This window comes from Panthera pardus, unplaced genomic scaffold (assembly GCF_024362965.1).
Source record: "Panthera pardus isolate Hobbes unplaced genomic scaffold, ASM2436296v1 HiC_scaffold_18, whole genome shotgun sequence".
NCBI classification, from domain to species: domain Eukaryota; kingdom Metazoa; phylum Chordata; class Mammalia; order Carnivora; family Felidae; genus Panthera; species Panthera pardus.
The window spans coordinates 6,945,125-6,963,418 of NW_026526743.1; the positions used below are offsets into that span (position 1 = coordinate 6,945,125).

The 18,294-nt window shown below is 47.6% G+C and overlaps 1 protein-coding gene across 4 annotated transcripts; it reads left to right on the forward strand.

Annotated features, from left to right (window-relative positions):
• Positions 1-13,091: 13,091 nt before the first annotated feature.
• On the forward strand, positions 13,092-18,261 carry CDC42EP5 (CDC42 effector protein 5). Of its 4 annotated transcripts, none has more exons than XM_053905778.1 (3): positions 13,092-13,512; positions 13,767-13,902; positions 17,323-18,261. In XM_053905778.1, the coding sequence occupies exon 3, from the start codon at positions 17,732-17,734 to the stop codon at positions 18,191-18,193; it is 462 nt and encodes a 153-aa protein (XP_053761753.1). In that variant the 5' UTR covers positions 13,092-13,512; positions 13,767-13,902; positions 17,323-17,731; the 3' UTR covers positions 18,194-18,261. The 4 variants fall into 4 exon arrangements, with proteins under 4 accessions (XP_053761753.1, XP_019292301.1, XP_019292300.1 ...); XM_019436756.2 differs by having other exon boundaries at positions 13,095-13,512; positions 13,745-13,902; positions 17,732-18,261; XM_019436755.2 differs by having other exon boundaries at positions 13,095-13,512; positions 17,656-18,261.
• Positions 18,262-18,294: the final 33 nt, after the last annotated feature.

An 18,294-nucleotide genomic window follows, 5' to 3' on the forward strand; every position in this document is an offset into this window, starting at 1 on the left:
ATTTCAACTGTAAGTACAGAGACAGTGTCTGCATGGGGGTTCGACATGATCTCAGAAAAACATGTGTGGGATGTTCAGATTACTGAAGGCTATTCATAGCTATTGGCAGTGATGGATCAATTGAGAGAAAGATGAAGAGAGAGAGAGGTCCAGCGGCCCCACAGGCAGAGCAAGTTACATGAAGAAGTGGCCCAGATGCACACGGTCTCCACTCCTGCTACACTATCTGTCTCACAGCCTGCACTTATGCTCATGGGGTGCTCCGTATGATCAGCTTACAGAGGACGGGAAAGCTTGGACATGTTTAACGATGGTCTTGCACAATATGCGTGCAGCACCTGAAAGTGGATGCTGCACCACTGTAGCCCCTCCCTGGGACACCCCTGAAGGACATGGTGAAGGAAATCCTCCCAGTGGACAGAATTTTGAGCAGTGCACGTGGTTGTCCACTGTGCTTGGAAAAGGAAATGACCAGAAATAGGATTATATACCAATTCGTGGGCTGTGGCCAATGGTTTGGCTGGATGGTCGGGCACTTGGAAGCAACGCAATTAGGAAATTGGTGACAAAGAAGCCTAGGGAAGAAGTAGGGGCAAAGAAAAAAGACCATGAAGATAATTGTGTCCCATCTGAATGCTCACAAAAGAGTGACCTCAGTGGAGGAGAATTTTGATAATCACGTGAATGGGATGCCCTGTTCTGTGGATACCAGTCAGCCTCTTTCCCCAGCCACCCCTGTCATTGGATGCATGAACAAAGTGGCCACAGTGGCAGGAATGAGGGTTGTGCATGGGCTCAGGAACAGGGACTGACACTCAATAAAGCTGACCTGGTTTTGGTCATTGCTGAGTGCCCAATCTGCCAGCAGCAGAGACCAACACTGATAGGGAATCATTCCTCAGGGTGATCAGCCAGCCACCTGGTGGCAGGATGATTGCACTGAGACTCTCCCATCATGGAAGGGGCTGTATTTTGTCCTTACTTCAGTAGAGCCTTACTCTGGATTCAAATGTGCCTTCCATGCACACAATGCTTCTGTCGAAACTACCATTGGTGGATTTACAGAATGTCTTGACTGCTATCATGCTATCCTTGCATCTGACCAAGGAACTCACTTCACAGTCAAAGAGGTGTGGCAATGGCCTCGTGCTCGAGGACCATAGGAGAAGGGAAGGAAAAATAAGATAAAAACAGAGAGGGAGGGAAACCATAAGAGACTCTTAAGTACAGAGAACAAACTGAGGGTTTATGAGGGTGGGGGCTTGGGGTGGAGAAAATGGGAGATGGGCATTGAGGAGGGCACTTGTTGGGATGAGCAGTGGGTGTTGTATGTATGTGATGAATCACGGGAATCTACTCCCAAAGCCAAGACTACATTGTGTACACTGTATGTTAGCTAACATGACAATAAATTACTAAAAAAAAAAAAAAAAAAAAAAAAGACTATTAACTCCAGCAATAGTAAAAAGCTGTGCAATAAAGAGGAAAAAAAGGAATTTACTGGTCTTACCATGTTCCCCACCATCCTGAAGCACCTGGCTTGATAGAATGCTGGAAAGGCCTTTGAAGATTCAGCTACGGCATCAGCTAAATGGCAATACATCACAGGGCTGAGGCATTGTTTTCCAGGACGCTGTATATGCTCTGAATCAGTGTCTAATGTATGGTTCTGTTTCTCCAGTAGCCAGGATTCAAGACTCCAGCAATCGAGGGCTACAAATGGGAGTGACACTATTATTCCTAGTGACACACTAGGTAAACTGTTCCTTCCTGCCTTATGCTTTCCTTCCTGTGACCTTACGCTTTACTGGCCTAGAGCTCTTATTCCAAATGCGTCCACTAGGAGATGCAACCATGATTCTATTCACCTGGAAGCGAAGAATGCCTCCAGGCCACTTTGGGCTCCTCCTGCCTCTGAATCCACAGGCACAGAAAGGAATTATTGATTACCAACGGGAGACTGGATTGCTGCTGTGTTGTGACAGAGGTGAGAAAGATTATGTCTGGAACACAGCAGATCCCTTAGGGTGTCTCTTAATACCATCTGCCCTGTGAATAAGATCAATGAGAAATCACAACAATCTAATCCAGACAGGACTACTAAACAGCCCAGTCCCTTCAGCAGGGTAGATTTGAGTCATCATACCAGGCAAAGAACCACAACCAGTTGAGGTGTTTACCCAGGACAAAGAAAATATGGAATGGGTGGTAGAAAAGGTAGTTATAGATACCAGCTATGACCACGTGACCAGTTACAGACATGAAGCCTGCAATTGTCATTAGCATTTCCTCCTAATTTTATTTTAAATTATATTATTATATTATATTATATCTTTATACGTATCTTTGTTTTCTGTTTTCTTCCCTCTCCTGTCTCTTAACATCTAACATAAAATGTATTAGTTTATATCATTGTATTTATTTAAGTACTATCAACTTTACACCATAGTAATGAGTTATGAGATACAAGGAAAAGAGTGAATATCACCCAAGGACTTTGATCCTATTCTGAGGAAAGGGTTGGTGTGTTTCCAGCTGTATGAAGGGTGGTTGTATCATATCGGGTGGAAGTATGACCTCATCATCATGTTTATCTGGAGATTAATCATAGTTTGAGATGCATATGGGTGGCAAGTTGACAAAGGACTTTGTGAAAGTTAATTTTGTGTGTCACCTTAGCTGGGCCCATGGTCGGATGTGTAGTAAAACATTATTCTGGATGTTTCTGTGAGGGCGTTTTTGGATGCTTTAACATTTATTTGGTAAGTTTCCATCGAATGATGAATGGATAAAGAAAATGTGGTGTATATATCCAATGGAATATTACTCAGCCATCAAAAAGAATGAAATCTTGCCATTTGCAACAACATGGGTGGAGCTAGGAAGCATTATGCTAAGTAAAATATGTCAGTGACAGAGAGAAAAATGCCATATGATTTCACTCATATGTGGAATTTAAGAAACAAAACAGATGAACAAAGGGGAAGGGGGGCAATGAGAGAGGGAAGCAGACCATAAGAGACTCTTAACAGTAGAGAAGAAAGTGAGGGTTAATAGATGGAGGTGGGTGGGAGATGGGCTGGATGAGTGATGGGGATTAAGGAGGGTACTTTTGATGAGCTCTGGGTGTTGGAAGTAATGAGTCACTGAATTCCACTCCTGAAACCAATTGTACCATATATGTTATCTAACTAAAATTTATTTATTTTTTTTATTTTTTTTTAATTTTTTAATGTTTATTTATTTTTCAGACAGAGAGAGACACAGCATGAATGGGGGAGGAGCAGAGAGAGAGGGAAACACAGAATCTGAAGCAGGCTCCAGGCTCTGAGCCATCAGCCCAGAGCCCGACACGGGGCTCGAACCCGCAGACCGTGAGATCGTGACCTGAGCCGAAGTCGGACGCTTAACCGACTGAGCCACCCAGGCGCCCCTAACTAAAATTTAAATAAAAACTTGAAATAAAAAAAAATTATTTGATGAACTTTGAGTAAAGCAGGTTGCTCTCCATAATGTGAGTGGGTCTCATCCAATCAGTTAATAGAACAAAAACTGATCTCCTCTGAGCAAGAAGGAATTTTGCCAGCAGACAGCCTTTGGACCTGAGCATCAGCCTTCCTGAGTCTCCAGCCCGCCAGCCCACCCTTCACATTGTGGACTTACTAGCCTCCATAATGGTATAAGCCAATTCCTTATAATAAAGCTGTTTATATATATATACACACATCTTATTTGGTTCTGTTTCTGGGACAAACTCTGACTGATAACAGTGGGAACAGGGCTTCCTTTTGAGATGATGAAAACACCCTGAAACTAATTAGAGGTGACAGCTGCACAAGATTGTGAATGTACCAAATGCCACCGAATTGTACACTTTTAAATGGTTAATGGTCAATTCTATGCTATATGAACTTTCTTGCAACAGGAAGAAACAGCTATGATGTAATTAATGTTTGTTTTTAAAGCAGGCAGAACAGCCTTGACACTTTATGGGTGCGTGTACTCAGATTGTACACGTATCCAGAAAAGACAACATTACGACCAAAGTCCAGAGTACTTTCTTTATTGCTGTCTCTCTGCCTGCCCCAGTGTAGAGTAGAAATTATGTTCCCCAGACGACAGCATTCTGTGGTCAATGTGATCCGCATCTACATGTTGAGCTTCCCTCTCTCCTGCAAAATTCTGTCTCCTTCTTTGGGTGTCCCCAGCACCCTGGACCTGTGTATAAGCACCCTCCCTATTTCACCCATCAGGACCCAACCTCCAATGGGTGGGTTCTGTCTTTGCTGTCCATGGTGCTGATCGGGACTTCCCTATTCGGTACGTTTCAGCACCATGGCCAGAGTCTATTGGGGGCGGGGGGCACAAATTTGCCAAATTCTGATACCTCAGTTGGCAAGCTTGGCTTACTGAGCCCCTATCTTTGGTCCTCCTATATAGTCTCCACGCAGGAGTCAAATAAAAATATTCAGTCAGAACTTAAGAGTAAGTTGCAAAAATACAGGGGGATGTCAGTATTTGAAATTAACTCAGACCCCCTTGGCAATCCGTGCATCCTGAACAGAGACAGAATTCAGAAGCTCAGAATGTTAGCCCCACACTCAGCATTAATGTTACCTCAAGCTCATTACCGCAGAAGATCCCTTACCAGACCAAGTTCAGGGTACCGACTTTTGAGCATGGCCAAAGGATAACAGACTTGGGGGTACAGCAAACTGGTTTCAAAATGTAGAGCTGCCTCTTGCTAGCTGTGTCCTTGGGAATATCATTTCACCTCTCTGAGGCTCCCTCTGCTTTTCTGTAAGATGGGTGCCTGCTTCGCAGGAATGTTCAGAAGATTGATTGATGGTCAGAGATTGTTATACTCTGCCTTTCACAGGAGACAAGAAGTTCAGCTAAGTGGGAAAGATCTGGAGCCAGGTAGCCTGGGATTTGACCATAGGTCTGTCTCATTAACTACATGACTTAGGGAGAGCCACCCCCATGCCTCTGTGTTGTCATGTATACAATGAGGATAATGCTAGGATCTATTTCACAGGGTTTTGGTAAGAAACTAAACAGTTTTATATGCGGTGTGTGGAGTAAGGTGCCTGACATAGAGTTAGCTCTCATGCAGGAATGAGAGTTGTTGTTATCATCATCATCATCATCATCATCACCCTAGTCATTATGTGCCTAGACACAGCCTGATAAACTGCCTGTGTTCAGGAATGACGGATGCTCTTTGATAGATTACTGTTAGAACCGCTGACAACTGATACAGGTAAAGACACTGAGGCCAAGAGCTGAAAGTGACCAGCCTGGGGTCACACGGGCAACAGTTGGTGGAAATGGGGCCTGAAGCCAAGCCTGTATGATGCCAGTGAATGGGCTTTTACCACAATCCCACCTGCTCACATTTAGCACCAAGGCAAGAAGGATCTGAGGAATCCCCTCTACCACTCCAGAGGCTCAGAGTACTTGGCCAGGACTTTGGCCCTTCCCTCCTGCCTCAGATGTTCCACTGGTACCAGAAGAGTTGCTCCTGCAGTGGAATCCCAGGACCTTTCCCGAGGTGGGGCAGAGGAGTAAGGAATTGTACATGGTCTTAGTTGCATGGGAGATACAGGCACTGGGAGATGGCTCAGTGGGAAGGAGGAAGGAGCTGAGACTCATGACAAGGCACTCCAGAGACAGAACAAGGCTGTCCTGGGAAGCAGGCAGACTGGGTGCAGACCACTCCTGGTGCCATGGTTTCTCCTGGGGCTCCCTCTGCTGGCATGGTCCTCACCCCCTCTCTTCTGCCTCCTTCTCTGTCTCCATCTTTCTGGGGCCTCTTCTCTCTGATATAGATTTCTCTCTTTCTCTTTATGTGTGTTTCTGTCTGTCTCTGTCTCTGTCTCTCTCTCTCTCATTCTCTCTCTGTCTCTCCTCTCTGGGCCTCTCTTCTCTCCTTCTGAACCTAGATGGGGGTGTTTCAAAGTCCTTTTGGGTGCTGGAAATCCCTTCTGGTGGCAAAACCCGACCTTGGGCTACCCTGCACCTCAACTCCCCTGTTCACATCCCTGAGCTGGTGGAGAAACCCCCATAGCTCATGCATTGGCCACTGCACCCTTATGGCCTCTGACTCCCCTGGCCTCCATTTCCTCATCTGCTGCTCAGAGCCTGGAGCCTGCTTTCAAATTCTGCGTCTCCCTCTCTCTCTGCCCCTCCCCCCTCTCAAAAATAGACATTAAAATTTTTTTTTAATTAAGTAAAACTAAGTAAATTTTAAATTTCAGTTCTTCGGTTCCACTAGCCACATTTTAAGAGCTCAGCAGCCACATATGGCTACCATATTGTATAATGCAGATAACAGGACATTCCCATCACTCCAGAAAGTTCTGTTGGACTGATCCCTGTCTTCCTTGCTCCTGGGGGTCCTCTCCATCGTAGAACATACCCTCTCTTGTATTTTCCATCACTCCTTCCCTGTCAGGGTCAGCCTGCCTGAATTAAAATCCCACCTGCACACCTTAACAGCTACATTAGCTAAGTTATCTAAAAATTAAAATTAATTTAAAAATGAATTTTAAAACACCTTTCTGTTGTGTGCCTCAGTTTCCTTATTTGTAATATGAGGATAATAATATCAACCTCCACCACCCACCAAACACACAATGCTATTGCAAGAATTAAATGAGGTTACATACAGAGAGGGCTTAGAGCAGTTTCCAGAAGATTCTAAGCACTCGATAGATGTTAGCTGCTGTTATTATTATTATCGTTGTTGTTGTTGTACATCATTTTCAAAATGCGGAAATAAGCTCAAGCCTCCTTTTGAAATCTGTATGTAGGGGCACTTGCCTGGCTCAGTCAGTAAAGCATGAGATGCTTAATCTCCGGATCATGAGTTCAAGCCCCACATTGGGCATAGAGATTACTTCTAAAAATAAAATAAGAGGCACCTGGTGGTTCAGCCGGTTAAGCCTCCGACTCATGATTTCAGCTCAGGTCATGATCTTGCAGTTCATGAGTTTGAGCCCCACATCAGGCTCTGTGCTGACAGCTCAGAACCTGGAGCCTGCTTCATATTCTGACTGTCTGTCTGTCTCTCTCTCTCTCTCTCTCTCCCCCTCCCCCGCTCATCCTCTGTCTCTTAAAAATAAATAAACGTTAAAAAAATTCTTTTCAGTGTTTTCTTTGAGCACCATCTCGATCAGCAGTACTCAACAAGAGGCAATATCCCCCCTACAGGGGACATTTGAGGGGAGGCAGGGGTGATACTGGTATCCAGTGGGTGGGGGCCAGGGGATGGGGCCGCACATCCCACATGCACAGGACAGCCCACCCGTGACAAAGAATGATCTGGCTCCAAATGGCATAGGATGAAGGTGGAAAATGCTGGTCTATGTGTTTGCAAGAACCCAGACCATTTGGGAGGTGTACACCCCAAATTAATTTCAGGGGATACACAAGATGGAGACTGGATTGGAGAATGCCATCGAAACCTTATTAGTTGAGGTTTATTTCTCGATCTTTACAAACAGAATGTGTTCATGTATTGTTCATGTAACTAAAAATTACATTAACAACAAAACAAAATAGTAGCAAATGTATCCAAAGCAACCAAAGAAACAATACTCTTTTTCTGACCCCTATCTGACTCTTATCTCTCCTCCGTTCCTGTCACTGCCAGACTTCTGGGGTCTGTACCTCCTCTCTGCCTCCTCCCCCACCCAGGGCAATCTGGCTTCCGTTGCCAGCCCCCCAGCTGCTCACCCAGGCCATTATCAGGTCTCTGGGTTGTTACTGAATCCAGTGAATCTTCTTATCACGTTGGCCTGGTTTTGAGACTGCGGTGAGAGACTGTCTGACTTCCCTGAGCTTCTGGATCCCATCTCTCTCCCCCTCTTTCTCTGGCTGCTGCCAGGACCTTGTCCAAGCAAGTTTCTTTCCTTCTTGCTAGCCCTCCAATGTCACACTTCTCGGATGCTTTGTCCCAAGCCTCTGCTCTTCCCGAACTTCACCCCAGAACCAGCTACACAATCGGGGTGGGGTGTGCATTGCAAATGAAAATGTGGGGTCCCTTTTTCAAAATTGTTAATAATTTCAAGATAGTCACAGGAGATCATTAAACCAAGTGCACAGCACTTCTGAGCACAGGGCCCCAAGGGACTGTGCAGGTCAGTGGCCCATAAACTCACCTTGCTTCCTGCTCTCCTGGGTACAACCCCCAGCCTGTCTCACCCCCACCCCCTGTTCTCCACCTTGATAGTGGCCCCATCATCCCCCAGGACCTGCTTTCTGAGGGTTGTTGGGGTAGACAAAATGCACCTCTCAAGATGTCCCGGCATGAATGCCCAAAACTCACGAATATGTTGATCACAGAGCAAAGGGACTTTGCAGATATGATTAAAGTAACTTACAGACCTTCAAATAGATTATCCTGGTGTGATGGTGAATCTTGTGTCCACTTGGCCAGTCTCCAGCACCTGGTTATTTAGTCAAACACTAACCCAGGTGTTGCTATGGAAGCATTTTGTAGATGTGGTTAAATGTCTACAGTCACTTTACTCTAAGTAAAGGAGAGAACATGGCGGGGGGGGGGGGGTCTCTCATCCAATCAGTTGAGCAAAATGAAGGTTTCTTTGAGGGAGAAGGAATTCTGCTTCATCTTCTCCTGACTGACAGAGCTTCCAGTCAGTCCTGTGGATTTGTGTCCTGCCAGCCCTACAAGCACAAAACCCAATTCCTTGCAACAAATCATATATATATGGTGTGTGTATATATATATATATATATATAGTAAGTAATCATATATATATTGTAACTAATCATATATATATATGCAACTAATATATATATATATTTTAACTAATCATATATATATTGCAACTAATCATATATATATTGCAACTAATCATATATATATGCAACTAATATATATATATATTGCAACTAATCATATATATATGATTTGTTAACCGTATTCCCTAGTAATCAGTAGAAATTAATATTTTATATATATCTTAACTATGTAGGTATCTTAATTATATATCTTCTTAGTTTGGTTTGGATACATTTGCTACTATTTTGTTTTCAATGTAATTTTTAGTTACACAACAATACATGAACATATCCTATTTGTAGAGAGAGAAATAAACTTTGACTAGTAAGGTTTTGATGACCTTCTCCAATCCAATCTCCATCTCACGTATCCCTGTATATCTTAATACGTGTGTGTATATATATACACGTAGGATATGTCCTGGTTCCCTGGAGAACCCTGACTGATAAACCTGTGTTATCCAGGTAGGCCCATCTAATCACATGAGCCCTAGAAGCAGAGAACTTTCTGTGGCCAGAGGCATGAGAGAGATGAAGAGAATGGGGAATCCAAGAGATTTGAAGCCTAAGAGGGATTCAACTCACTGCCGCCAGAGGGGAGCTTCATGGAAAGCATGAGAAGGAGGCAGACAGCTTCTAGGAGCAGACCAGGCCCCAGCTGACAGCTAGTCAGAGCCAGGAACCTCAGACATATGGCCACAAGGAACTGAATTCAGCCAATACCTTGAAAGGGCTTGGAAGAAGATCGCCATATCGACATCTTGATTTCAGCCCTGAGAGGCCTAAGGACCCACCCGGACTCTGACCTACAGACACCGTGGAATAAAAAAATGCAGTGGTTGGCACAAAAACAGACACATAGACCAATGGAATAGAATAGAAACCCCAGAACTAGACCCACAAACGTATGGCCAACTAATCTTTGACAAAGCAGGAAAGAACATCCAATGGAAAAAAGACAGTCTCTTTGACAAATGGTGCTGGGAGAACTGGACAGCAGCATGCAGAAGGTTGAAACTAGACCACTTTCTCACACCATTCACAAAAATAAACTCAAAATGGATAAAGGACCTGAATGTGAGACAGGAAACCATCAAAACCCTACAGGAGAAAGCAGGAAAAGACCTCTCTGACCTCAGCCGTAGCAATTTCTTACTAGACACATCCAGAAAGTCCAGGGAATTAAAAGCAAAAATGAACTATTGGGACCTTATGAAGATAAAAAGCTTCTGCACAGCAAAGGAAACAATTAACAAAACTAAAAGGCAACCAACGGAATGGGAAAAGATATTTGCAAATGACATATCAGACAAATGGCTAGTATCCAAAATCTATAAAGAGCTCATCAAACTCCACACCCGAAAAACAAATAATCCAGTGAAGAAATGGGCAGAAAACATAAACACCTCTCTAAAGAAGACATCCGGATGGCCAACAGGCACATGAAAAGATGCTCAACGTTGCTTCTCATCAGGGAAATACAAATCAAAACCACACTCAGATATCACCTCACACCAGTCAGAGTGGCCAAAATGAACAAATCAGGAGACTATAGATGCTGGAGAGGATGTGAAGAAACGGGAACCCTCTTGCACTGTTGATGGGAATGCAAATTGGTGCAGCCGCTCTGGAAAGCAGTGTGGAGGTTCCTTATAAAATTAAAAATAGACCTACCCTATGACCCAGCAATAGCACTGCTAGGAATTTACCCAAGGGATACAGGAGTACTGATGCATAGGGGCACTTGTACCCCAATGTTTATAGCAGCACTCTCAACAATAGCCAAATTATGGAAAGAGCCTAAATGTCCATCAACTGATGAATGGATAAAGAAATTGTGGTTTATATATACAATGGAGTACTACATGGCAATGAGAAAGAACGAAATATGGCCCTTTGTAGCAATGTGGATGGAACTGGAGAGTGTGATGCTAAGGGAAATAAGCCATACAGAGAAAGACAGATACCATATGGCTTCACTCTTTGTGGATCCTGAGAAACTTAACAGAAACCCATGGGGGAGGGGGAGGAAAAAAAAAAAAAAAGAGGTTAGAGTGGGAGAGAGCCAAAGCATAAGAGACTCTTAAAAACTGAGAAGAAACTGAGGGTTGATGGGGGTGGGAGGGAGGGGAGGGTGGGGGATGGGTATTGAGGAGGGCACCTTTTGGGATGAGCACTGGGTGTTGTATGGAAACCAATTTGACAATAAATTTCATATATTGGAAAAATAAAAAAATTTTTAAAAATGCGGTGGTTGTCAACCATATAGGTTGTGGAGATTCTTTCCACCATCAATGGAAAAACAATACTTTCATCCTTGCTTCTCTCTCTCCTGCAAATCCCTTTTGGTTCTCAAGTCCAAGTGAACCTGCCTTGAATCCCTTTGCGTTGTAATTTCCTCTCCATTCTTGTGGCCCTGGCTCCAACTCAGGTCCCTCTACAGGGTCCCTGCACCCAGCCTCACAGCTTCCTGGCCAGGGCCGGGAAAAGGACACTGCCAAAAAAAAAAAAAAATTAAGGAAACATCAAAGATTCAGTAACCAAGATTGACAACGCTGTAACACAACAAACGAATAAATGCGACAAATAGGATCAATAACACATCCGTGATGAACAAAATATCAAAATCTTAAATGAAGATTTAAGGATCAGAGTGACTGATTTTTTTCCTTTTGTCCCAGGACCCAAAAAAGCTTTCCACCAGCCCGATCCTGTCTTTCTTTGAAGTTTTGATTTTTTTTGTTCATTTTATACATCCATTTTCAAAATAGGGCATTAAAATGTTCTTTATTTAGACAAAATGTGGTCTATCTGTGCCATGGAATATCATTCAGCCATAAAATGAATTAAACACCAACACATGCTACAGTGTGGATGAACCTTGAGGACACTATGCTCAGTGAGAGAAGTGGAACACAGAAGGCCACATAGCGTAGGATTCAGTGTCTGTGAGACGTCCTGAACAAGCAAATCCACAGAGACAGAAAGCAGACTGGTGGCTGTAGGAGCTGCAGGTGGGGAAATAGGGAGGGACTGGCTTAGGGATAAGGGGCTTCCTTTAGAGGGTGATAAAAATGGTTTGGAGCTGGACAGAGGTGGTGGTTATATAACACTGGGGATGTACCAGACATCACTTTTGAATAGTTCCTTTAGTTTTGTGTGGATTTAACGCCAATAAAAGTGTTTGATAAAAATCTATATTTAAGTATGTTATTTATCTTGGTTACCGAGTTTTGTGTAAACCCCCCCCCCCCATCCACCCTCAATCCACCCTAAAATGCTGGATTTGAAATGCAGCATTCCTCTTGTGAATCCCAGAGGGAACTTTCTTCTTTCTTTCCTTCTTTCTTTCTTTCTTTCTTTCTTTCTTCTTTCTTTCTTTCTTTCATTTTTTTTAAGCAGGGCAAAGGGACGGGGAGCTTTAAGGACTGCGATTTTATTTTATTTATTTATTTTTAAGTTTATTCATTTTGAGAGAGAGAGCATAAAAATTGGGAAAGACAGAGAGAGAGAGGGAGAGAGAATCCCAAGCAGGCTCTGAGCTGTCAGCACAGAGCCACACGCCGGGCTCAAACTCACAAACTGTGAGATCATGACCTGAGCCAAAGAGGGATGCTTAACGGACTGAGCCACCCGGCGCCCACCCTCCAGGAACTTTCTAATACCTGGATCCGACCCTGCTATCCTATCCTGGGGTACCCCTTCAGTACCCCAGGCTCCAGGACAAAAATCTAAGCTCCCGGTGGCTTTTGAGCTGATCTCTGCATTTTAGAGAGTGCTTTTTGCCTGTGGTCCTCCTCTGCTCACCTGGACTTCCAGCCTGCTCGGAGTGGTCCTCCTCTTCTTCTCAGCTCTACAACCCGCCCCTCCTTGGAGGTTTGTTCAAGCTTCACTTCCTTGTTACCTGTGAGATTGACTCTCTTCACCAGCCCCAGCTCACAACTAAGACAGCCTCCTCCCTGGGCCTCCTCCCAACCAGCCTCCTCTCTGGGGACTCCACTCTCCTGGGAAGACCCTCCCTCGTGCCTCCTAGGGGGAGGGGGCGGGAATCTTCCCAACATTCAAATCTGAGACTCCTCTTGTCACTAAAAGGTGCAAATGCTCAGAGCCATGGAATGATCTTTCCATGAGCAGTGTCAGGCAGGGACATTCGCCCAGGAAACTCTCCAAAGCAGAGTCAGAGCTGCTCCTGCGGACTCAGGGACCTTGTCTGTTTCATTCTCACATTCTCTTTCCCTCTCCCTCCCTCTCTCCTGCCCTCCCTCTACACACACACACACACACACACACACACACCACAGACACTCCTCCAACAGCTGCAATCTGGAAGAAATTACTCTTCTAAACAGCCAGACTTCCCCAGTTTCAGGAAATTCCAAGCTGGGCAGGAGGAGGGGCTGGGCTGGGAGGGGGGCGCGCCCTGTCCATCCCCCCACCCCTTCTGCGTGTCCTCTGTGCGCACCCGGTCCGGCCCAGGCCCGCCCCCACACTCAGCCCGGAGGCCTCTGCTTTTCCACCACCGCTTTCTAGTCCTTTAAATCCTAGAGGCAAAACTTTTGGGGGATAAGGAAGGCGGGGAGGGGCCTGGGCCTTAACCCTCTCTGCCCCAGAGGGACTGGGCTGGACTGGGCAGTGACTTCGCGGCCCGTTTGGGCTCCTACCATGGCCCCCCGAGAGGGGCTGACACTTCGGTCCCCGGTGCAGGTAAGAAGGGACTCGAGGCCAGGGCCTGCCAGGGGTGGGGGCCCGGACTCCTTGGGTCTGAGGCAGGGAGGGTCGGCGGCCTGGACCCCAGGGTCCGGGGGGGGGGGGGGGGTTGGGACCTGGGACTCCTGGGTCTGAGGAGTAAGAGAGGTAGGAGGCAGGACCCCTGGAACCTGAGAGAGGAGGGGTCCTGAGGAGGAGGACGCCTGGGTCCTGGACCCCCCCCCTCCAGGTCCCGCATGACACTTTGCCAGGTGTGATCCGCCCGGAGGAAAAAGGAAGAAGGCGCGGACTTGGGACTCGGAGGCAGAGGCGGGCTCCGAACCAAGGAGAGGGGCGTCCCAGTCGGAGCCCGAGAGCGCGCCTGCCCCACTCCGCGAGGGCCACGAGGTAAGGGGCAGCGGGGAGCCGGGGTCCCGGGGCCCCTGCTCAGGTCCGGGGGGCACGCGGGACAAGACGCGCGAAGGGACCGCGGGCGGCAGCCACGTGGCCCCAGCAAGCGCGGCGAGCCCACGGCGGGGGGGGGGGGGGGGAGGTGTCTCCCACCCGCGGACCCGGCCCCGCCTCGGCCCCACCCGCCTGGCCACCTCTCCCCCAGAGCCGAGAACCGGTCGGGCCGGGTCTGGAGCGGGCGGTTATTTCCGTCTTGGCGGGGCCGGGGCTGGAGGGGACGGAGGTGAACCAGCTGTGCCCTCCTCTCCTGCAGCTGCAGCTGCGGGCCTGCAGGGGCGCAGGGAGGCGGGAGGAGGGCGGCCCAGCCGAGTCTCGGGGCCAGAGCCCCCGGGCTCCCACCCTTGCGCCAGCACTCCGCCAAACAACAGCGCTCTGTACGAGCCTTGGCCGGCTGACGGAGTTTTTCCGAGCATGATCTCATTGTGTCGAGCACTCAGCTCTGCTAGAGGGAGACTAGAGCCCTCTATTTAAGAGGACACCGAGGCTGGAGCCACTTACCCGAGGCCCTTAGAGCTAGCACCAAGAGGCCGCGCTCGAAAACGATTTCTAGTTCATTGCGCTCAGTCTGGAATGGAAAAAAAAAAAAAAAAAAAAAAAAAAAAAAAGCAAGGCAAACAGATATGGTCAAGGGTGCAGGAAATCCCGGGACTTTAGAGCATCTCCGGACGTTGTTTTTTTCCATGGGGATAACACACCCACCCGCCCCATCCAAAGGGGTCTGTGGGCAACAGGGTGGCCATCTTTAGACCCTCAAGTTTAGACTCTGCCTGGTGTCCAAACCGGGACCCCCACATTTGTTGCCCTGTGACTCCGGGCAAGTTAGTCCCTCTCTCTGTGCCTCAGCCACCACATCTGTAAAATAAGGGTCTCCCCCCCTCACTGGGTTGTTCTGAGGATTGAATGAGTTTGTTTATTTGAGTAAACCATTTAGGCCCCCACCTGGCCCAGAATAAGGGCTTAGGAAATACAATATCAGCATCATGAATATACTTTTCAAGTACGCCTAGCAAACAGGCTTTCCGACTCCCATTTTTCAGTGGAGTAAACTGAGATTTAAGGTTGAGGAAGGTAGTTCAGGGTCCCACGGAAAGGTGTGTTTGGCCAGGCACTGGGAAAATGGTGGTAACGTGGCCTGGGAGAGCCACAGAAGGGTGGCATGAGGGACAAGCTAGGGCGTGGGCAGGGCGAAGAGCCAGCGGCTGAGAGCTGCCCAGGGAGGGCTCAGTTCAAGAGGCAGCAGGCAGTGGAAGTGGTAAGTCTGGGCTCCGGAGTCCCACAGAGCTGGCTTTGTGACCTTGGGCAAGTCTCTTTCCCTCTGTGAGTGTGTCCTTCTCTGGGACTTGGGAGAATGATCTAAGGTGGCCACTGAACATTTACTGAAGTTCTGCTTTGGCTGTGTGTGTTGGGTCCTGTGCCCAGACTTTATTGGCAACATCTCACCAGTTCTTGCAAAGGGACTATGACATGTTATGGGAACACCCTATGTCCCTAGGTTCCTTTTTTTTTTTTTTTTTTTTGAGGAGGAAATGAGGTCAGAAAGGTTAAGTAACCTGCCCAAGGCCACACACACCACACAGCCAGACCGAAACCTGGGCGGTTGGCTGAGCTGTGATCTTTTTTTTTTTTTTTTAATTTAATTTTTGAGACAGAGACAGAGACAGAGAGCCTGAGTGGGAGAGAGGCAGAAAGAGAGGGAGACAGAGAATCTGAAGCAGGCCCCAGGCTCCGAACTATCAGCTCAGAGCCCGACACAGGGCTTGAACCCACCAACCGCGAGATCATGACCCAAGCCGAAGTCGGACGCTCAACTGATAGAGCCACCCAGGCACCCCATTCGGTGTTCTTTTCACCTGCAGCTCACTCCACAGTAATGATGGGCACCTACTAGCTCTGGGAGCAGATTCTTTTTATTTTACACCGTGGATTGAAATTCATTAATGAGAAAAAGTCAGCGTTTAAAACAAATAAAATAGATTAGGATTGAAAACATCTGAGTGCCTTAGCTTGTAAGTCTTGTTTCATCCAATGTTTGTTCCCTTTTATTGGGGGAGTGGTGGGGAGGAAAGGCCATTACGTGCCAGGTTATAATTAGAATATATTTACTCATCTAGGTGAGGTCAGAGGAGTTTGAGAAACACTACAGAGGTGATAAAATCAAGACTGGTTTTTCCAGGGAAATAAACGTAAAGTGTGTGTGTGTGTGTGTGTGTGTGTGCACGTGCGTGTGTTGGGGTGGGGTAAAGGACAATCCTCAGAACACATCCAGCCATGGTTATTTTAAATCCTTTTAGCTTTAATTTTTCTCTGCATTATCAGTGATGTTTCCCAGAGTGCTAGTTACTGAAAGAATAGTGCTGACTGCTTTACCTTCTTCATAGGGTTTTATCAAATCTAAATTGTGTTCTAGTTATTTGGGGACACATCCTCCTCCCCCCCCCCCAACAACTGGCACCACCAATTGGCTGGCACTATTACAAGTATAGTTTTCTTTAATTGAGAGTTTTCTACATGCCCTTCAAGGAAGGTGGTGTTATTTTATCCATTTTTTTAAATGTTTTTTATTTATTTTTGAAGGAGAGACAGACAGAGCATGAGCGGGGGAGGAGCAGAGAGAGAGAGGGAGACATAGAATTTGAAGCAGGCTCCAGGCTCTGAGCTGTCAGCACAGAGACTGATGCGGGGCTCAAACTCACGAACTGTGAGATCATGACCTGAGCTGAAGTCGGACGCTTAACCGACTGAGCCACCCAGGCACCCCTTATCCATTTTATAGAGAGGAAACAGACATAGAGAAATCACATAATTTATCCCACTCATACAGCTGGCAAAGGGCGGTGCTTCAATTCAAACAGAAAGGCGATTTTTTATTATTATTATGATGATGATAACAGTGACTGTTAAAACAAAAGTACAAGGTCATCAAAGCCCCTCCCAAAAGTTCCATAAAAACAGCCAGGTTCCAGGATGTGGGCAAAGGTTAGCAGGCATTTCCAGGTACCATAGAGCCCAGGGAAGCCACGAGGTAGTAACACAGCTATTCCTGTAGTGCACAAGCAGCCAGCTTCAAATTTGCGCTGTTCTTGCTCATTTTTAGAGAAATTTGCAAAAAGCAAGACATTATATTGTCTCTTTCGGAATCAAATACTCATGATAAAATGCTGTGCAAGCATACAGATTCCCAGGCCCGCCTTAGACCTGAATTTGAGTTTCCAGGCAGGCCTGCATTGGGACTTGCTTGTGCCCTAGGCAAAGGTCTCGTGGACATATATTAATTTATATTTTATAGCTGTGTTGGTGTAAAGGCAAATCTTTCCCACACGTTTTAAAATAGATTAAAACATTTTAACATTCTCTTAGGCCTCTCCAAGTGTGGTGGGTCCCAGGCACTGTGCCTGCGTCCCTCCCCTCCATGGACAAAGACATCCCGCCTTCAGGGAAGGGGCCTGGGAATCTCTGTCGGGCAGAAGCCGGAGTTTCTCCGTCAAGTTTAGGAAACACTCGGAAGAGTCGGTGAAGCACTGTTGCCTGGCCTGTAGGGAGACTCGAATATTAGTAATTAGTGGAATCAGCATGGCGTGGTGGTTGCGGGCCAACCTCCGTTGGGGTCTGCGACCTCGGGCCTCCGGGAGCCGCGGTTTCCCCACCTGTCAAATGGAAGTAATCCCTCCTTTGAACCGCTCGCTGCCTTAGGCCCAGGGTGGGAACGCGGCCTCGCTCGCTCACTCGCTCCCGGAGGAGGCAGCGCTGACCCGGCCCTACCCCGCAGATGCCGGTGCTGAAGCAGCTGGGCCCCGCGCAGCCCAAGAAGCGGCCGGAGCGCGGCGCACTCTCCATCTCCGCGCCGCTCGGCGACTTCCGGCACACGCTGCACGTGGGGCGCGGTGGCGACGCCTTCGGGGACACTTCGTTCCTGAGCCGTCACGGCGGCGGGCCGCCGCCCGAGCCCCGGGCGCCGCCCGCCGGGGCCCCGCGCTCCGCGCCGCCGCCCGCGGTGCCGCAGCCCCCGCCGCCGGTCCTCCGCACGCCCGCGCCCGCCGACCCGCTGCTGTCCTTCCACCTGGATTTAGGCCCCTCCATGCTGGACGCGGTGCTGGGCGTCATGGACGCGGAGCGCCCGGGGGCCGCTGCCGCCAAGCCCGACTTGGACCCCAGCTCCGGGGCACAGCACCCCAGGGCCCGCTGCCACCCCAACGCGGACCTCGAGAGGGACGACGTCATCGGCCTGTAGGCACCCCTGTTCCTGATGCTTTTACCATCTGGCACCCCACTTCTTTATACATAAATGGCTAAGGTCTCTGCCCCGGGTTCTGCCTGTTTATTTTGCACGTA